This window comes from Arvicanthis niloticus, chromosome 22 (assembly GCF_011762505.2).
Source record: "Arvicanthis niloticus isolate mArvNil1 chromosome 22, mArvNil1.pat.X, whole genome shotgun sequence".
Lineage (NCBI taxonomy): Eukaryota > Metazoa > Chordata > Mammalia > Rodentia > Muridae > Arvicanthis > Arvicanthis niloticus.
Genome location: NC_133429.1, coordinates 28,906,077 through 28,927,369, shown reverse-complemented (window position 1 = coordinate 28,927,369; position 21,293 = coordinate 28,906,077). Strand labels below are relative to the sequence as shown.

Sequence of the window (21,293 nt, the reverse complement as noted above, 5' to 3'; positions counted from 1 at the left end):
ACCTTACATGGTTACTAAGGGTCCCTAAAAATTGCAACACTTACAATGCCTTTAGAGTAGAACCTGACACAAAAGAAGTCATGGGATAGTTAGTGAATCAAACAACAGTTTTTTTTTAGACAATTGTGATTAAGTTTACACACTAAAACTACGTACTTTATAATCACTTAAAACTTACAAAATTAAAAAAATATATAGAACATCAGGGAAATGCAAATAAAAACAACCCTGCTATTCCACTTCACACCAATCAAAATGGCTAAGATCAAAAACTCAGGTGATAGAAGAATCTGTTGAGGATGTGGAGAAAGAGGAACACCCCTCCATTGTTGGTGAGATTGCAAGCTGGTACAACTACTCTGAAAATCAATCTTGTAGTTTCTCAGAAAATTGGACATAGTGTTACCTGAGGACACACCTATACCATTCCTGGGCATATACCCAAAAGATGCTCCAACATATAACAAGGAAATGTGTCCCGCTATGTTCATAGCAGCCTTATTTATAATAGCCAGAAGCTGAAAAGAACCCAGATGTCCTTCAACAGAGGAATGGATACAGAAAATATGGTACATTTACACAATGGAGTATTACTTAGCTATAAAAAAAAAAAAACAATGGATTCATGAAATTCTTAGGCAAATGGGTGGAACTAGAAAATATCCTGAGTGAGGTAACCCAATCAAAAAGAACACACATGGTCTGCATTCACTGATAAGTGGATATTAACCCAAAAGCTCAGAATACTCATGATACAATTCACAGACCACATGAAGCTCTAAAAGGAAGACCAAAGTGTGGGTGCTTCAGTCCTTCTTAGAAGGGGGAATAAAATACTCAAGGGAGGAAATATGGAGACAAAGTATGGAGCAGAGACTGAAGCAAAGGCCATCCAGAGTCTTCCCCACCACCTGGGTATCCATCTCACAAAGAGATACCAAACCTAGACACTATTGCAGATTCCAAGAAGTGCTTGCTAACAGGAGTCTGATATAGCTGTTTCCTGAGAGGCTCTGCCAGAGCCTGACAAATACAGAGGCAGGTGCTCACAGCCAACCATTGGACTGAGTGCGGGGTCCACAATGGAGGAGTTAGAGAAAGGACTGAAGGATCTGAAAGGGTTTCCCACCTCATAGGAAGAACAACATCAACCAACCAGACCCCCCAGTGTTCAAGGGACTAAACCACAAACCAAAAAGTACACGTGGAGGGAACCATGGCTCCAGCCTCATATGTAGCAGAGGATGGACTTGTCAGGCATCAATGGGAGAAGAGGCCCTTTATCCTGTGAAGGCTTGATGCCACAGTGTAGGGGTATGCCAGGGTGGGGAGGTGAGAGTGGGTGGGTGAATGAAGAAATACCCTCATAGAAGGGAGATGGGATAGGGAGTTTTAGGGGGAAACCAGGAAAGGGGTTAACATTTGAAATGAAAATTAATAAAATATCCAATAAAAAATGTAGATGGTTGGGAGCAGAGCACTAAGGTCCTTGCACCCACAGATCTCCAGAGATATCAGGGATGTTAAGCACACAGGGTTATCTTTTCAATGGGAAAAATATAAAACCTGTCCAGAAAACTGTGAATTGAAAGTGATTAATAGCCTGGCAATCTAATGTTCTAGGCCATATCAAGTTACTACAACTAAAGACATAGGTGGCTAATAAACTAAATGACTCTTACAGCCAAGGGTCCTCAAGATCCCACAATGAGAACCAGAGGTAATAGTACAAATGACATCTATAAGACCAAGATCAGGCTAGACCCTTCTTTAGGCCCTTAAACTAGCACAGGTAGCCTATTGCTAGAACCCATCCTCTTGGAAGAAATGATATGGACTGTGAATTAAATTTTGATTTAATGTTTTCTTATGTGCCTGTGACTGTATTATACCAGGAAACCCTTTTTCAAATAGTACTGTGTTTCAAATAAGCTGACAATGAACCACCTGGTGTCACACTCCCTGAAGTTTGATCCAGGTTGACAAAGTCAATATAAAATGCTTTCCCATTCACACATCTTTTTGGTTTGTTTTCCTGCCTTCTGTGACCACCTGCTATGTCTCCCTCAGTAGGAAATACTAGAAAGAGCTAAAATTTCTTCTTTTCTATGTCAGATATAAGATGTATTAGTTTAATGGCTTCTCCAGCAACATGAACTGAGATGATATTTAGTTGTTTAGATAGTCAGCTGGATTCAATAGGCCACAGACTCTCCTATGATTTTCTTGGATGAATAAACAAACATTAATGACATTTTGGAGAGATATCTTACCTTCCCTGCTATGATTAGATAAACTATCTGTCCCTTCCTCTTTCAATTGTAAAATCCAATTCAGACTGACAAGCCTCCTTTTCCCAGATCTGTACAAGAACATAAAATACCGCTTGTCCTGTAGTTCTACCCAACCTAGGTCTTCTACTTTTACACTCGGTATAGTCTGTTTCAAGATCCTGGGAACATGATGGTCTCTCTCTACTCTGTCACTTTCCACTCAGGGATCTCTTCAATCTCACCAAAGTCAAAGAATTTGGGGTGGAGGGAGGGCCACAGTGGGATAGAGTTGCTCTCCTTGTCACTCCTAGTCTTTGTGTTCATAATGGGACTAATATAATCAATGGTCCTCTTTCTTTTTCCCAGGAGCCTATCTGTGGCTATTTCAAAAAACTCTTGGTACATTCTTCTTCATTTTAGTTGGCTTGCTCTGTTTCCTCTTGGGGAGCCAGTCCTCCAGTTAGTCATTTACGTTTAAACATAGACACTGTGCATGTGTCAGTCTACCATTCTGTTAGTTGAAGACAACCCTAAGGAAGACTCCACTGATATTTTAAGTTTTGGCTGCTTTTTATTTGCATTGAAAGACCAGAAGTCTGCCTCTAGCTTGCTGTAGAGGCAAGTGCTTCCTCTGCCTCTACTGTGATATTCTTTTTTTCTTTTTTCTTTTAACATTAAGCTCTACCTATAGTCTCTGCAAAAACTCCTCAAGCTTTCTGAGTAGTTTCTTTGAAACTCTTCTCTTTTTCTAAGAAGGAGAATGGTATTTACTTCTTAGCCTGTAGTGCATACAGTGATGGATAATGCACAGCAATTAAAAATTTCTCTGACATGATAATGTTCCTCTTTGACCATTTCAATAGAGACTTTGTAGATGGTGGAAAAAAACAGAATGCAGTGGAGAAAATGAAGAAATTTAGACAGAAGAAGAGTCTGAGAAAGAGGGTTAGAGAACCAAAAGGGAGTGGTAGATTTCTAAAGGAAAATAGAGTCCAGGGTGGGGGTTGTTGTTATTATGAACAATTGATGGTATAGATTTGGATGTTATAAAGCCTTTAAATTGAGAGGAAGATGATTTGAAGTATTTGATATTATGCATAGGGAACCAAAGGAGAAGATAAAAGGAATGGTTGAAAGTATAAAGGCTGGAGAACATAGTTACAAAAGGAAAGTATGAACAGTGACTATTAGGAAGAATATGTAGGGGAAAACATGACTCTGGGAAAAAATGATTTTCAAGTACAGGAAGGGGAATTTCCAAAGGAAACAACTTATAGCCTTTCTTGACTATTCAAGGGCATGAGAATATAGTTGTAAGTATTACAGAAGTAAAAGAAATAAAAAATAAAGTCTCTAGTGGATAGTACTTTGTTTAGCTGTGGAGGAAAATAACTACATAGCGGTACGTATGATCTCTTTTAGGCAGATAGAAGAGATGCAGTCTCTGTGGTAGACAACTGGTAAAACACTGGTAATGTGTTTGATTAATATATACCACAAGTGAGTTTGCTCAATCCAAATGTCAATTTCACACAGTATGAAAAAATCTTTTATGTCACCAGGGCCATGTGACTACAATTACTATAGAAGCAGAGAACTTGAGAAAAGTATCAAGAATATAATTATGGCATTGGAGAGATGGCTCAACGGTTAAGAGCTCTGACTACTCTTCCAAAGGTCCTGAGTTCAATTCCCAGCAACGACATGATGGCTCACAGCCATCTGTAATGAGATCTGATGCCCTCTTCTGGCATGTCTGATGAGTGACAGTGTACTCACATTCAATAAATAAAAATAAATCTTTTTTTAAGAGAAAAGGGAATATAAAAAAGAATATAATTATGAATACTTTTAAGATTTATTTTTAAGAACCTGTATATGTGTGTGGAGGAGGCTGTTAAGCATACTTGGGTGCCAGAACCCATGGAGGCCAAAACAAGGCATCGGGTAACCTGGAGCTGGAGTTACAAACAGTCGTGAGCTGCCTGATACAGTTATTGGTAAATAAGCTTAAGTCTTTTACATGTGCAGCACAAGTTCTAATATGCTGAGCTATTTTTCCAACTCCTAATTAACATTTCTAATAGTAAAAGAATGTTAACCAGAGGATACCCAAATCTTGATTAAGATTGATTCAAGTTAACATTTGTAGTATTCCAAACTGTACTGGTGGTTATTATCACTGTATAAAGCCACCACAGTGCTGATGCTAAAACTATAGTTCTGTGTAGCATTTATGAGCGTATAGTATCTGTGAGTGTTTAATTTAATTAATTATTCAATGTATTCCAACCCATGTATTTCTCATAGTGATCCAATGAACCACTTTGTATCATTGCAATTCAGTAATTGTACCAAGGTTATCGAGTTAGTATTTCCTGAGACAAAAAGATAGGAAGACAGTGTGTTCCTAGCACAACACTGCTTTTGGTGCAAATCTATCCCACTGCAAATTTCCCCTAAATATTTTGCATTTTAAAATATTGAATCAAAACCATTCTTTACCTCAATAAACATCCTTTTCATAACAATTCCTTATCAGGTTACACGCCAGTGCGTGTCACCTTAATAAGCACACCCGACAGTTTTTAATGTTTTCACAAGTGTGTTTATATACCGCCTCACAGTTCTCTCATGAATGAGAGGGTAATAAAGAATTGAAATAACCTGAACAGAAACCGTTCAGACAGATATAAATGATCCTCAATTCAAATCTCTAACCTCTGGCTAGAGTCCACAGTCTTGGTCATTCAGCAAGTTAATAGTTATGAACATTTGTGTGTGTGTGTGTGTGTGTGTGTGTGTGTGTGTGTGTGTTCTCACATATGAACTATCTTTTAGAGTTTGATGCCTTCACAAACGTATTTCAAATATCATCAATTCCAACAGTCTATTTCTTTCATAGTTATTTTGTCATAACACAACAATGTCCTAGACAATGATTGACTACACTTGTGGTAGACCAAATGGAGTGGTTTTCTCTTTTAGCGTCAGTGGAGCACAATCTCTGTGCATGTATTTGGTATTTTTTCCCACTACATCTCTGACCTTGAGCAAAAGGCAATACAAAATAAAAGCAAGAAGCAGAATTGTAAAAAAGCAATTTCTGCTCTGTTCTTTCTCCTGTGCCATGAGCATGATATGGCATGCTCATGTTCATGAAAGCACCCGAGATACAGGTTTATCCTAGGATTTGGCAAGCACAGAGATTGTGCTCCAGTGGGCACTATCAAGGTCCACTGGGAACAGTAAACAAGCAAGTGATATGCAATTAACTGGATTCTTTGTAGCAGGAGTTAACCCATCCAAGGACCATCTATCCCAAGCCCAGGTTAGCTGAATTCCATAAACACGGTTTTGTATTCTACTGACAATTTTGTGATGTTTGTTACCACATCAGTACTCCGGTAGTCTAGAAAGGTATAGAAGTTTAAGACATGTCCCAGATGTCATGAAGCAGTGGTTTTCAAACCTGTGGGTTGTAACCCCTTTGGCAAACCTCCATCTCCAAAATATTTACATTAGGATTCATAAGAGTAGAAAATTACAGTTATGAATTAGCAACAAGAATAATTTTATGGTTATGGGTCGTTCCAACATGTGCAACTCTATTAGAAGGTCTCAGCACTAGGAAAATTGAGACCACTGGATTAGGAAGTTGAGGATACAGAGCTAAGTTATTTGCCATATGGTAAATAACAAAGTAAGTGAGACAGGAAACATATTTAGGTTTCAGAAAAGGATTACTACAGGAGAAAAAACTCTAAACTAGACTTCACTGCTTTTGATGATGAACTGTTATATGGAAGTGTGAAGAAAACAAACCCTTCCCTCCTGGTGTTGCTTTTGGCCATCGTGTTTCAGTGCAGAAATGGTAACCCTAAGTAAAACAGCATAAAATAAATGTGCTGTAAAGACAAGGAGTTTATTGCTGACCTAGGTGTACTTTAGTAATTTTTGTGGATACAATAAGACCAATTTATAAAGGGGGGGGGGAGGATTTTAGGAGGCATGAGAGAGAAACCAAAGGCAAAGTGCAGAAGGAAAAGGGCCATCTGAGGTTTATTATTTAAGAGGTAAGGCACTGTGGCTCCTTGATGAAGGGGGTCAGAGTTGGAGTACTAAGCATAATCTATGAGGATGCTTAGGTTTTGTATAGGAAACTAGAGAGCTGAGTGGAGAGCAGAAGGCAAGGGAAGCTGGCTTGCCAGTGAGACGTATTTAATGGATGGTTCTGATTCTATGAAGTAGTAGGATGGATCTGTACATTATAAAAGCAGGTAAGTGGATATAAAGCCAGAAACATCAGGGTGGAATGTGGAAGGATGTGAAATTATCGGCACTCTTTAAACACTGATCCGCTCCAAAGAGAAATGGAATACACTACGAGGTAGATATTGACATAGTTAATATTGTTGAAATATTGCTGCATTTCTCCCAAATGTAGACAAAAGAAAAGAGGTACCTAAAATAAAGCCCTCATCACCAGTGCCTGGAAGCCTCGTATAGTCAATTTAGAATACCTTTATCACAGGGTTTATGTCTGATTTTAATTCTGCCTGCTCTAATAATGTCATTTTTATATCACTATAGTAGTTTTTCATTTGGTTTGTTCTATATATTTATGCCTCAAACCTAACATTTATGATAGCCATCTCTCCTTTTGCATCCCTGTACAATGTGAATGTCCCCAAAGATACATATCTTAAAAATATATCCACAAATTTTCAAACATACCAATTAAAGAACATCTATCGATTACTTGAATGTAACCTATACTCCTAACAGTACATATTGGGATACTAAATATTCACATTAAAAAATAAGAGTGCAACTCCTATGTTTAAGGACTATGAAGGTCTGTGTGTTTCAGGTGTTTGTAGTAGTAACACAGAGACAATATTTTAAAATGTTAAATAATGCAAAATAGAAGGATATAATAATGTAATGGTATGTGATCATAATCCGTATCCACAATTCATCAATAAATATATCCTAAAAACTGGTATTTTGTTGAAAGTAGAAAGCAAAACTAGATCTTTAAAACATGAGACCACAGACTCAATTTTTCTGTAAAGTATGACTATGTAATAGTGTTCCCTTCAGAAGTGTACATTTATAATTAAGAATGCTCTGTAATGCAAATTATATACAAGTAGAAAATCTGATTTCAACAATACAATCCGCTTAGGAATGAATAGGTGGTTTAGCAGTTAAAGTGTTTGACAGACAAGAAGCAAACGTGCGAATTGTATGTGTTACTGCTCTGCTGCTTGACTACCTGTTTGTAACTTAGTTCTTAAACAGGAGAAAAAAGGGTTGCTTTGGGCTCTCCATCAAGCCAGACTAGCCACATGAGCTAGCTCTGGGTTCAAGTGAGAGAGAATATACTTCAGTGAATAAGATACAAAGTAGTGTAGTAGGGCTTCCATAACAATAATTGGCTTGCACACTTGTAGTCACACACACACACACACACACACACACAAGAATACAACTGAAAGAGTTGTCATAACAAATTGTACATTAGCATAATAAACTATAAAGATATAAACTATTAGGCATTATAATATCAATATCTTAGTCAACTAGAATTGCTAGGAATACTATTCTCACTCTTTTTCCCAGGATATTGCAAAAAAGTACAGTGGGGCTCTTTATTAAACACTGTCATGAAATAGAAACAATCACCCTGTGTGACACAGATAAGTAAGGTGTGATTTACTGTAGAATACGATTTTAAAACCATGTGTGACCAAACGGAGCATTCTTATTAAAGAGTGAGAGACACAATAGTTTGAGAAATCACTTTATGAAGAACAATTCTCAACAATGAAATCTCTAAATTTAAAAAAAAAATTATCATTCTGAGTAAAGATTAGATAGCTGCTCTTAGGAATTAGTCAATATATGCGGGGTGCTGAAATAAACCAGGGCTTTCGAGATTTGAGAATTCCTTGGAATTTTATTTCTCATTGAAAGCAACTAAACTTGCTTAGATCTAGAACAGAAATCATTTGTATAGGGGTCTGGATAAGACAGAGTGATCCAGCCCATGCAAGAATGATAACCATCTTAACATAACACAGAAAGTTAATACCAACACTGGAGGTGGCTTTGAGTATTATTCACTTTATATAATGAAAGGATACGTATTGCGAGATATTCTTTATGAAGATAAATTGTTCAAAATTTGCTATTCTATTTTTAAATTAAAAAAAGAAAATTAATACTTAAAAATGTAGTTTATTACGGGAAATTATTTAAGATGCCATTTATATTCTGTGCATTTTTCAAAAAGCAGCATTAGCATGAAACTCTTCAACAGGTCACTGGAATGTACCATTAACTCCCTATGCAAATAAAATTGGAAAAAAAATCACTATTTTTTTTATTTCTGTAATATTCAAAATTGGCAGAAACAAATGTAAAATTAACTGACAACATTAGTTTGAACAAGTTTCTACAATTTGGATTTTATTGTTTTCCTTCTTTCATTGGTTGATTCATTTTGACTTGCTGAAAGAGTTTTGTTGCATAGTCTAGGCTAGCTTTGAACTCTTGATCCTCATTTTTTCAAGTGTTGAGATTACAGCCACAAGACCCACATGGCTGGAAATTTCTGAAATATTTTAAAAGTAAACTGCATTGATTATTTTTTTAAATGCAATGTATAAATATTTATTAAAAGTTAATCAAATACTGGATATTTTTTGAAGACAGGCAAATTAAACACTAATTATGGAGTGAATTGCCAGACTACTACCAATGCCAAAGATGGACCACACTGATAAAAACTGAAAATAAGATTTTCAAAAGTCATGACCATGTTTAATAGATTAACCTTTTGAAGAAAAGATTATCCATTTGCCCTATATTATGCCTGGTAAAGAAGTGTTTTTCTGTCTTCATCAGAACATAGAGATGAAAATTTTAATAACCAAAAGCCCAGGTACTCAGTCACTAATTCTTCCATTAAACACACACACACACACACACACACACACACACACACACACTATACTCAGATTTTGTGTAAGAGAAAGTTGAATACACAGTAATAATTTATTATGAATTTTCATCAAAAGCACATTAAGTATTTAGTAGAAAAAGTCTTTGTAGAAATGGACTTGAAGTAAATATTATTAAAAGCTTGCTCCATTTTAACATTTGATCGAAAGAACCTGTAATACAGAAGCATACCTGAGGTAGGGCTGAATTGAGCTGTCTCTGGAGTGAATCTCTGTCATAGATGACATCCTGGAGTCTTTGCTGGGCAAGTGAGAGGCTTTCCTGTGTCTCTCGAAGAGTGTCCAGTAAACGGTCCCTTTCATCCAGCATATTGACCATCAGTTGCTCAAAATGCGAGTCCGAGTCGGAGCCACTGCTTTGGGACCCCCGTTGGCTCATTGGGGTGTCCTCGTTAATCGTGGGCATCACTTCACACATCATTGCTTAAAGAACATAAAGGGAAAAATTTTAGTGAGCGCGTTCTCTTTAGTAATGTACCCCCACCCCGCCGTGGTTTTCACCTCACTTAAGCATTTGTACGTCATTAACTTCTTCCCCTGACCCTCTGCCTCCAGTACGATCCAGAGAGAGGTGTGCACCTCAGGGAAATATCTCTTTACTGTCTGCAACCTACACATTTTCACCTGTCATGGCAATCCAAAGATGTCTTGTCTATAATACTTAATCGGCCCATTTAGTTCTCCACTTTCTTCTGCATAATTTATCACACATCATTTTATTTAAAGACACACATCATTTCAATAATCTCTCCTCCCCTTGTCTTCCACCCTGGCAAGTTTACAAATGTCTTATAACAAACACAACTGTATCTTATTTGTCAACAAGTACATCCTTGTGCTTCAGAGAGGTGAGCATATATGATTTTCGGATTGATGCACTGATAAGTGACCTAATAGTTACTCATTTAACGGGAAAATCCCAAATAAATGACTATTTTAGGTAATAAACAGTTATTTTATTACTTCTACAACAGAGTTCCACACAATAGCTAATTCAAGCCTTTTGGGTTAATTGTTTTTTATTTATTTTTATGTTCTAGCTTTCACAACTGTACACAGATTTGATAGATGATTCAGAATTATGAATTAGACATAAACTTTAAGAATTAGTCTGAGACATGAATTTGTCTCAATTAGTATACTGCTAATTACATTTAGTATTCCTGTTAAATGCATTGTCTGGTCTCCATCCAAACAACACATACTAACACTCTTTCAAACATTCCACAAACAGATGCAGTAAATTGCATTACCAAATACAGTCACTTCACTTCTCAGCTGCTAATCACAAACACTCAGTCATGGAACAAATGAACTGCTCCAAATACTTTTTGCAATTATTTACTTATTTGATTTAAAGTAAGATTATACAGACATTGTCATGTAGTATTGTCTTGTCACATGAAGCACCATTAAAAATCAGAACTTTGGCCACTTCCCTTTTCATTCCTCTCTCTCTCTCTCTCTCTCTCTCTCTCTCTCTCTCTCTCTCTCTCTCTCTCTGTTTCTCTGTGTGTGTGTGTGTGTGTATGTGTGCGCGCGCGCGCGCATGTGCACGTGCGTGTAAGTGTCTAATTTTTCTCAATTTCAGTTGTGTGATGTCCAGAAGCTATAAGAGAGCCTGATTTGCAGAATTTCAAATTTGAGGAAAGCCTGGTTTGGTCATGGGTCCCAGAGTTTTCTCAGTACTTTATAATGGAAGGTCAACTCACTTTTCTGTCTACATATATGTCCTTAGGGAAACTTTCTGGTGATATTTTGAAATAAAATGTCAAATTTAAACAGTTCAATATTTAATTACTTTTCATGTGCTTCTTTGTGTGTGTAAGCTTAGTTGTTATGGAGTAAAACTTAATTATTTCTGAACTCTTGGGTCATGCATGGCCTGATGGAAATGAAGAAAAGTTTCAAGAAAAGGAAAAGAAATCATCTTATGATAAGTATTTTAGGAAAAGGAAAGAAAGAATTGAAAATTCCTAAAAATAAATAAATAACCCAAAATGCTTTGAAACCGTATTCATTCCTTAAAACATTGAGCTATCTAAAGACAGGACCTGTACTCATTGAATACATATATACTGTAGTATACATTGTAGAGCAGAATGTAGAATGTCTTTGCAGACACACTCACGAACCCTTTCACCTTACCAACAAACATTTGTTATTTCATGTATATTTTACACTTCTTAATTACTTTGATTTTCATTTATCCACTATCACGAAGGTTGAAAAAAAAAAACCTCTTCCCTACTTTAACTGCTATACATTCATGTTTACACTAATAGAAAACCAAACAAAAACTCTTCAGCACATTGGCTATTTAAAAGGGTCAGTTCCCACACCATGCATGGCATTCACACATGGAATAACCGTGACACTCTTGAGAGACATGGCTGTGAGCCTATGTGTCGATTTCCGGCACTGAAGGTTAAAACAAAGTAGCAGAGCGAACTGTGCCAAGAAAAACAATTATCTATACATTCTTCAATCTATATTTTACATCATGCCTTAAAAAGAAGAAAGCTATTACTAACAACTTTAACTGAGTGAGTTTAACTGTTGCCATTACTTAAAGCATAAATTTCACTCAACTAAAGCAAACTACTTGGATCCAACCTCATGCGATTAGCAGGAGACATTGGACAGTCACAAATTTAAGACTTAAAATCAGTGTAAAAAAAAAAGAGTTGTGGATTTGGTCAGTCAAAAGAATTCTGATAGAAAGTTTAGAAAACCTATCCAATTTGCACTGTGATAACACAGGACCATCCTACCCTTGAAACATGAAATGAAACAAGTTGGTTTACCTTTCAAAAATACGTTTCCATCCACAAAGAAAGAATGACAATTTGTTCATAAAATTCCCACTTTAAGCATTCCAGTGGGTTATTCAACAGAGAACACAGAATGAAACATATTTAAAAATTATTATAAAACCCAAACATGTAATAGAGAGCTATTACAAACTGGTTACCATTTATCCTTACAGAAATGATACTGTACATCAAAACTCTTGCTTCTGGATCTATAGCTGTCATCCTAGCAGATACTTCTGAACTCTCCAAATTCAATCCATAAAATCAAATCATGCAAAATTACTTAGGACATAAAATGAATGCATGCTACTTTCTTCCAAGCCAATGCAAATGAACAAATCTAGAGTCTTCTCCTCCAAAACGGAAAAATAAAAAACAAACAAGCAAACAAAAATCTGTCTACAAAAACCAAATCAACTTTCATGGGCTAAGTTAGTTATTATGTTGGACCTCAGATTCTGATATAATCTTATAAAGTACTTGTAAGTACCACAAAACATAGTCTAACATTTTCTAAGTGCACAGCTTGAGTGTATTAGGAGTAATTATAATCCTATGTGGAATATATTATAGAACCCTGGCATGGTGCAGATATGGTTACCCAGCATCTTGTGTATTGCACCCAAATATATCACATTTTGCTTTTATAGCCATTTTTGGAACTAAAATTGCAAACATTACACCATCACTGAGAAACAAGTCAGCTCACAGTTTGCTGAGGTATTTGCTTTTTCATTATCCCTCGTTCATGTCAATGTGAAATATAATTTTATTTATTAACCTCATCTAGATAGAGATTACTTGATAAGAAAACAATTGAAGGTTTCAGAATCCAGTTTCAGACAGTGTAAATTTCATTTTTAAGAGAGGAAAAAATAATAACCCTGATTGGTTTAATTATCTCAGTGCTTAAATTTAGCACGAATAATTTTATACCAAGAAAACCAACTCCCACGCTGTCGGGATATAACCTTGACTGTCTTCTAAACCTCTCAGGATCCAAAATAAAAAGTTTTGAATGCCTAGTGGAGTCATTCAGCAAGAATTTTGAGACCTAGTGTGTTCCTTAGTAATACATGTTCTTATGAGGTATACCCATTCAGACAAGAATATTCCAAAAGACTTTTATTTCTGTAAGTCAGTAACTTCATTTAATAACATTGTTAGAAATTATACACTACCACAGGCAACGAAGCTGTCATTCTCTGTAGTAAGTTTCTTCGGCAAAGGTTTAATCTTCGAAACCCTCCCAGCTCCATCTCCGTTAACCCGCAAGAAGTAATTCAGTAAGAGAAAGCCTAGCCATTGTCTGATTACATTACACGAATATTCCTCCTCCTCTTTAACTCTTTGAAATCCCCTGTCCTCAGAAAATATTCCTACCACGTCTAATGGAAGCATTTTCACTTTCTTTACCCCAGTGTCTGTTCAGATGGTCAAACGGCAAGGCTACCCCACACTGCTGGACAGTTACTGTGCAGCCACACCCCCAACCACCCAGAAAGAAGTTGACTTCATAATTTCCACACTAAAATTGTCCGTCAGCCCCAGGAGAGACCCAGGTAGGCAGGAGGCAGAGAAATCGCGGATGGAGAAGATGGGTGGAAAGCAAAGGTAACTAATACCCACAAGGAGGACTTTGCCTCTCCTCTTCCCTGGGGGCGGGGTGGGGCTGGGGAGGTGGTCAAGAAAAAACAAAAAATGAAGCGGAAGAGAAACCATGCAACTCGAATACAGTTTCTGTACCTAATGTCTCTTATTTCAGGTCCTGTTTCTTCAATTGTCAATGACAACCGCAGTCTCGGCTGGAGGAGAGGTGAGGCTCACACCCAGCAGTCCTGGACCATTTCCCTAGCAACGGGAGGAGAAAGGCAGCTCAGACACTCGCGAACCCCAGCGTTCTCTTGGAACGTGCCCTGGCTCCTTAACGTGGCAGCAGCTCGGCATCTTCCCGTGGCTCCGTCAGCAGCCAAAAGGAGAAAGGTCCATCGGAAAAATGGCATATTACAAATTTTGCTTTGGGAAGCAGAGCTCGGTTCAGACCATTGTCAAAGGGAAGAGAGGGGGAGGCGGTTCTTAAAGCAGCCGCGGCCCCTTTGCCGCCCAGCAGCGGCAGCCGCCACCGCCGCCGCCGCTTTCGCGTGCAGCAGGAGCCCCGGGGCGGAGAGATGGTAATCCGGGACTGGATCTGACTTTCAGAAACTTAACGTAGCACAACTTCTCCCAGTGGTATCCCGGAGGTGCAGAAGGGTCTCTCCAAACACCAACTTCGGGATGAAGTGTGGGAAGTACCTGTCTGGAAGGGACATTCTCCACCCCAGTACCCCACCCTGAGCTCCTGTGGAGTTTATGGTAAATGCTGGGAGTTTGATGGTTAAAAGGAAGTGTGTCTCCTGGGGATGCTAGAAACAGGACAGGTCTTCTCTGGGCACCCAGCTTACTTCTATACTAGGGTGTATTCTTTCACTTAAAGGAGGTACTTCTTTTCTGTGAAGGTAAGCACACACACACACACACACACACACCACCCACCTCCCAAGACACCCCCGCCCCATCATCGCTCGCCGCCTCCTCCCGCAGCAACAATTTTTTCCCTTCCAGTCCCTCTGCAATTCATCTGCTTGCATCAGTTGGCCGACAGAACCAACCTGCGGGGAACTAGTGAGGATGCTACAGCATCTTCTCACTTGCCTCGTGCAAGCCTAGGATACTCCTCCTTCTGTGTCTCCTCCCCTCCTCCTCCTTGGCAATCTCCGCCTCCTCTTCCTCTGGAACAAGGGCTTCCCCTGGAAGCTGCTGCAGTGGTTTCCACCGGCCCTTAAATAAATTCTGAAGTAATCACGTCTTTGCTCTCCTCCTCACGCACACGCGCTCGTGGATACACTCCACTCTTCTCCCCGAAAAGCTTCTCCGGGGTTGGTGAGGATCACGCTGGTCTCAGTGTTCCCGATGATGGCGAGGACCGCGGATGATCTAAAGTATAAGGGGCTCTGCTTTGCTCAGCCCGAGGTTTTCCCACACAATCGTCTTTGTAGAAAAGCTTGTGTTGGTATGTGGTTTTGAGAACTGCGAACCTTCCTGCTCTGTAGCCTTCCGTGTTTGCTGTGGCTTTCTGCAGCTTTCTTCCCTTGAACCAGAGGCAAGGTAGTCAAGCTTATCGGAACCTGAGTCAGTCTAGGGTGTGGCTGGGTCTGTCACTTTGCAATACCTCTTCAGGTCTCCATTCATTGCCTTAGTACTGCTGAGGCTCTCCTGTTAAATGTTTCCTGTATGCGAGACGAAATTTCGGCTTACAACAGTCTGGCAGCACTAAGAACATCTTCTGGTCCCTAGAAACTTTCCCCTCCCCCACTCCATTTCCCACCCCGCGCGTCTCTGTCTCTTTGTGTCTCTCTCCCTCTCCCAGTCTCTTGTCTCTTTCTCCCCCTCGTCCCTTCCTCTACCCCCCCCCCACCCTCGTGAGTGTGTGTGTGTGTCCGTCCATTCATATAGATCAAGAATAAGGAGACATCAGGAGACAAAAACCAATACATTAAGGAAATGTTTGAGTGAGGAAGATACTAACGCACTCCGGGAACTAGAAGAGAATTAAGTATCAAGTAGACAGCAAGTGGAAGTTACACCAAGCGCTGTAAGAAACCCAAATGGGCAGAGTCCAGATCTTACTGAGAAAGGATGCTCACATCCTGACTCACTGAAGTATGATCACTTACATGAAGTTCTTTCTTGGGGAAGAACTGAATTAGTTGATGTCTCTACAGTAAAATTGAAGACGAACCATATGAATGATATCCCTTTCTCTCCTAGACTGTTTTGAATCACAATGTAAGAATTGAGTGTAAAACATTAAACATTAATAGATGGAGATTATTATATGGTAGATGGGGCACTATTTCTCAGACATGCTCACTTGTGGATCCTATTTCTTTCTAGATACTGGAACCAGAGAAGCTATGCCGCTAACAATACCTGTACAGTATACTATGTTGGTGTGAACAAAAACTTCCCCAAAGAAGCTGTGTCTGTTGAGACTAATGGACTGGTTGGAAGGTTCCAGGTCCAGAGGCTGATTATTTTGTCTCATGCTAACTTTAGCCACTAGGAACAGTCCTTCTCTATCAAAATGGAGAAAGGTTCGTAAAAGAAGTTTGCAAAGGCATTAGACTAGTCCATTGGCAAGAACACAAAAACCACCATCTGTGAATGTTCCTATAGCTTATTGAATATCAAGTGCAGCATAGAAGAAAATATCCAGGACAGTTTTTTACAATGAACATTGCTTGGCCTCAACCCCCATAGCCATGCATCCATCGGGTCAGAGGTGCTGTCTCCACATTATAGTTTCTGAAAAGTTCCAAAATGATATTAGTGCTGCTAGGTCAGTATCTCATTTTGAGAATCACTGCCTAAATATTCGCAGGAATGTTAAAAATACTGAGCTACTAAATATTGATTCATGAAGTGAAAAGTCTTTTTATATTATATATAAACAGTTTTAATGTTAAGGCCCCATCACCTGCTTCCACTGATTTTAATAGATGGCAAATAAAAAATTATGATGAATTATAACTATCTCCATATAGTTGACTACATGATATTAGCCACCTTTTTATTAGTAGTATTAGTGCATAAGATCAAAATACGGATTTACTTCACAGACACATAAAAGATCATGGTCATGGATAAATAATGCTTCTTTTGTACATTTTATTACAAATACTACCCTTTACACTTATTCTTTTAAAGGAGTATAGTGCAAAACTACTTTTATATATACTATAGTGGCTGAGTCTTCCAACTCTACATGTTTTGAATATCAAATGAAATATTAGTATTAGCCAGATCCTCTAAAGGAACAGACCTGATATAATGAAAATACATAATGGATTATAGATTGTGGTCTGGCCGGTTTTACAACGCCTGTCTCTCAATGGAAAGGCTAAAAATCCTGTAGTCCTTGAGTGTACCAGGCTGTATGTGATGCCAACAATATAAGTTCTGGTACCAGCAAAGGAATTCCTCAACCACAGGATATATGAAATTGTCCATGAGAGAGCAAGCAGGGGGAAAAGCAACAGCATTGTGTTTCCGATTCCTTTGATGTGAGCTGCTATCAGAAGGTGTGGCCCTGGTTTAATGTGTCTCCTCAAATGACCCAATCAAGAATATCCCTCAGAGGTATATTCAGCTGCTTGGGTTGGAGTTGATTCCAAATGTGGTAAAGTGGACAATCAAGATGTCAACTTGTCCACTTGACACACAATCCCATCTGTTTATTTCATATGTAATGTCCAAATGCAAGCAATAACCAGAATAATTCTACCTAGCATGACACAACTGTCCCACTTAAAAAAACCACAAATGCGTTATATATTTTATCACAGGTGGTAATGTCCACTGAGGAATAATTGGTGTTTTAGTGCATTATATCAGCTTAATATACATATACATACACATATTCATACACATATACATACACACACAAACGTTAACAAAATATGATGGAAACACTTATTACAATGTGCACTTCTGCATATGGTCATGTAGCCTCAACTAGTGGTTATAAATACCTACCTCTATTACACATTCTGTTTTTCTTCCACACTCAGAAGGTACCTCAGTAGTTCCTGAGAACTGAGAGGAGTGACTCTTACCTTCATTCACGAAGAATTTGGACCTTTTTTGTCCAAATTCCCATGATATCCAGCTGTGTAAAGCCTGTCCTCAAAGAACCTTGACTCTCCTGGGATTAATACCTCTGTCTACCAAAGGAATGATGCTGGCAAGATGCGTCCTCTCCTTCCTTTAGCAATGCAGCTGAGCTTTTTACAGTCTTTATACTGAAGTCACCATTCACCACGAGACTTTCCATCTCCTGTGAGAATCTGGTGATAGTGATGATAAGTATTCTGTAAGCTTTTCACGGTTTCTCTGTCTCTAATTTGAACTCTATTTGAACCTATAATGGAAATAATAGGTCTATGAAATGCCAGTAAAGCACTATGGTGTATCACAGCCTTGTTCCCCATTGTTCTGTTAAATCTTGAATTCCATTGCTGTTCCTCTGCACAAGTCATTGGTAGAATCTCAGTACTGGGTAGTTTGGACCAATAAATCCTAACACTGGCATTCCTTTCTTAGCCTCTTGGAACATCAGAGGCTTAAGAACATCAGAGGTTTAACCAGGGGAAGTCAGAGGAAGTCTGAAATTTTAAGTTCAATGGAATGTTTGCTTTGTCTCCTGGCAGGAGGACTTCCCTGTCAGGAACCAAAACTTCTAGGTCAGCAGAACTTAAGGCCACAGAAACAGGAAGCAGAATGTTTCATAGTGCATCACCAGAGATGTTGTGATAGTGAGTGGGAATGATGCCAGTTAGTGATACAAAACAATTCATGATGTGTGTTAAAAAGGTTTTTATGTTAATGTTAATCAAGATGGATTTGAATGTACAATACAGTTTCATAAGATTATGCACCAAAGAAAATAAGTAATTAAGGATAAGCTATGAAAATAACAAAGATTTAGCAAATAACACAAGTTAATTTTTCACGTATGTTTCAAGGATGTTTTCAATGCAAATACAAGGCAAGTAATAACCGATTAGAACAAGTGTATATCTCTGTATCTTCTAATTTCAACTCCATAGGTAACCATTTTGACAATGTGTGTGTGTGTGTGTGTGTGTGTGTAATTGTACTGGCAAGTGGTACTAGGTGGTATGAAAAAAATGGGCCAAGCAAGCCATGTACGCAGTGTTCCTCCATGGCCTCCGCTTCAGTTCCTGATTCTAGTTTGCTGTCTTGAGTTTCTTCTTCGACTCCCTTCAGTGATGGAATGTGACCTAAAATTTGTAAGATAAACCCTTTCCTTCTCAAAAAAAGTGTATGCTTATTATTGAATTTAATTTTTTTGGTATGGCTTTATGTGTAAATAATAAATTTCATTTCTTTTTAAAAAATAATTTTTATAAGAATTTCATATATAACTATTAACAAAATTTTTGCTTTTCCCATCTGCCCCTCCCATGCCCCCTGACCTCTTCCTTTGTTATTATTGTTACATATACATATTCATATGTCAAGTATGTGTATATATAAATACAACCTGTTGATCCCATTCACGATGGCTTAGATATGTATATATTTAGGGTTCTCTACTTAGGATTAGATAACTTATCAGGGCCTCGTTCCTGGAGAAGAGTAATTATTCCTTTCAGAAGCCATTAATTGCTTGTAGTTCTTCATTTAGTTGAAACGCCTTTTGGCATTAAGATGCCAGATAATGCCAATGTACAGATCATTGACTATATTGTTATAATTTTGGGGGTATAGCTCCCTGTCATATATAGAATACATTATCTCCTAGCTGTAAATGTTGTTTTTATTTCCTCAAATGAAGTGATGAGATGAGAGCTGTATCCAAACTTTACAAATACACAGCTTGGGCTGAGTCCAAGCAGTTCTTTCTCTATATTAACTCTCGCTAGGCCTAGGCTTAGAAGATTCTAGCTTCTGTACAATCTAAACATCTACAAGCCCAGCCTCTGTCTGCTAGGTTTAGAATGGTTCAGTCTCTGAAACGTACTGCTGAATAAATGTAATCTTTCTAGCTCTTTCTGAACTCTGGCTTGCTTTTCAACTCAGGTATTCTGGCTCAAACTCCTCTACAATCTGATTCAAATTGGCTTCTCTCAGCTTCTTACTGAATTTCTGTGCTAGAAAAGACTGTCTCTGAACTCCATGAACTGAACTGCACTGATTGATCTGAACTTCTCTGAACAGAAATGGCCTCTCTCCTTCGCTCCTCTTGAGGAACCTCTTTCCTGTGTGTTCTCTCGAGAGCTGGGTGTATCCTATCTGTGACTCATTCTGTCAAATCTTTCTCTGATACAACACTTTGTCTGCTTCTCGATTGTACATCATTGTTTGGGATTAAAGATGAGTACTAAAAGCCTGTCTGTATTCCTAAAGGAGTGTGGCTTGTCTGTATTTTAGTCAGATATCTTTGATGTGATCCCTTGCCAGAGCCATGTTACTGGATTAAAATTCCTCTATTCAAAGCAGACTTTTGGGTCTTCTGTATCTTGCAATTTTTCTCCTCTTCTTCCATGATGTTCCCTGAGCTTAAGAGTTAGATTTTAGATGTACCAACTGAGGCTAGGTACCAGAGAGTCAATTGTCTATATTTTTACTAGTTATAGTTTTCTATGACGATATCCATCTCCTCCAAAAATAAAGTTATTTGATGAGAGGTGAAAGCCACGACTGACAAATAGGATTTAAAAAAAAAAAAAAAAAGCCAATTCTGTCAGCAATAGGAACAATCAACAAAGTGACAATGAAGCTTACAGAGTGGGATTCATTCTTTACCAGCTATACGTGTGATTGAGGATCAATATTCAGAATATACAAATAACTTAAAAATCAGAGTAAAAGCATAAACAAAATAAAAACTTATATTTTTTTACAAAGGACTGTAACTCCTAACAGTCATTTCCACTTTTTAAGAGGCATGCAATTTATTGACCTTTGTAGTGTATGCCTTTAATTCCAACTCTTGGACGGCAGAGACAGACACATGCAGATGTCTGACTTTTAGGCTCCATGTGCATACCAGGTAAGCCAAAATGATGTACACATTGTCTAAAGATGAGTCATACAATATTAATATGCTCCATTACTTGGGGGAAGAAAACAAAAACCTCAATATATACAGCAGGTCAGACACAACTGCAATTAATTCTTGCCTTTTCTACCCTCAGTAGCAAGAATTGAGGAGCGGTTACTTTCTACAGAAATGTAGTTCAAGCTACTTTCCCCATTTGTGTCCGGCTCTTTGCTTCTTATATGGAGATAGTGGAGAAAGCCTACTTTCCAAGAAAACCTCAAATGGCACATTTCCTTCACGTCACACTAGTAAGAATAGCTCACTTCACAGTATCGAAGAGGGCCTGTGAAAGGCTTAAATCCTGAAGAAGAATAAAGACATTTTGAAAAGACATAGCCATGACTTCTTTATACTGTTGGCAAAATAAAAGGACCTAAATTATGAAAATAAAACATTTTTAAACTTTTCCTGGTATATAAAAATGTAAACAGATGTGAAACGTTATGGGAATAACCAAATACTTACATTTGTCATTTAGACATGCTCTATAATATATAGTCCCACT

At 38.1% G+C, this 21,293-nt stretch overlaps 1 protein-coding gene across 15 annotated transcripts in view; it reads right to left on the bottom strand.

The window, feature by feature from the left end:
* The window catches only part of Ppfia2 (PPFI scaffold protein A2), a 436,080-nt gene extending 422,073 nt beyond the window's left edge, over positions 1-14,007 (bottom strand). For all 15 annotated transcript variants that reach the window (XM_076920120.1, XM_076920126.1, XM_076920131.1 and 12 more), the window contains exons 1-2: positions 13,867-14,007; positions 9,477-9,727 (exon numbers count right to left, since the gene is read on the bottom strand). In XM_076920120.1, the coding sequence (XP_076776235.1) occupies positions 9,477-9,725 (249 nt within the window). In that variant the 5' untranslated portion in view covers positions 9,726-9,727; positions 13,867-14,007. The remainder of the gene's footprint in view (positions 1-9,476; positions 9,728-13,866) is intronic.
* Between the last annotated feature and the right edge of the window lie 7,286 nt (positions 14,008-21,293).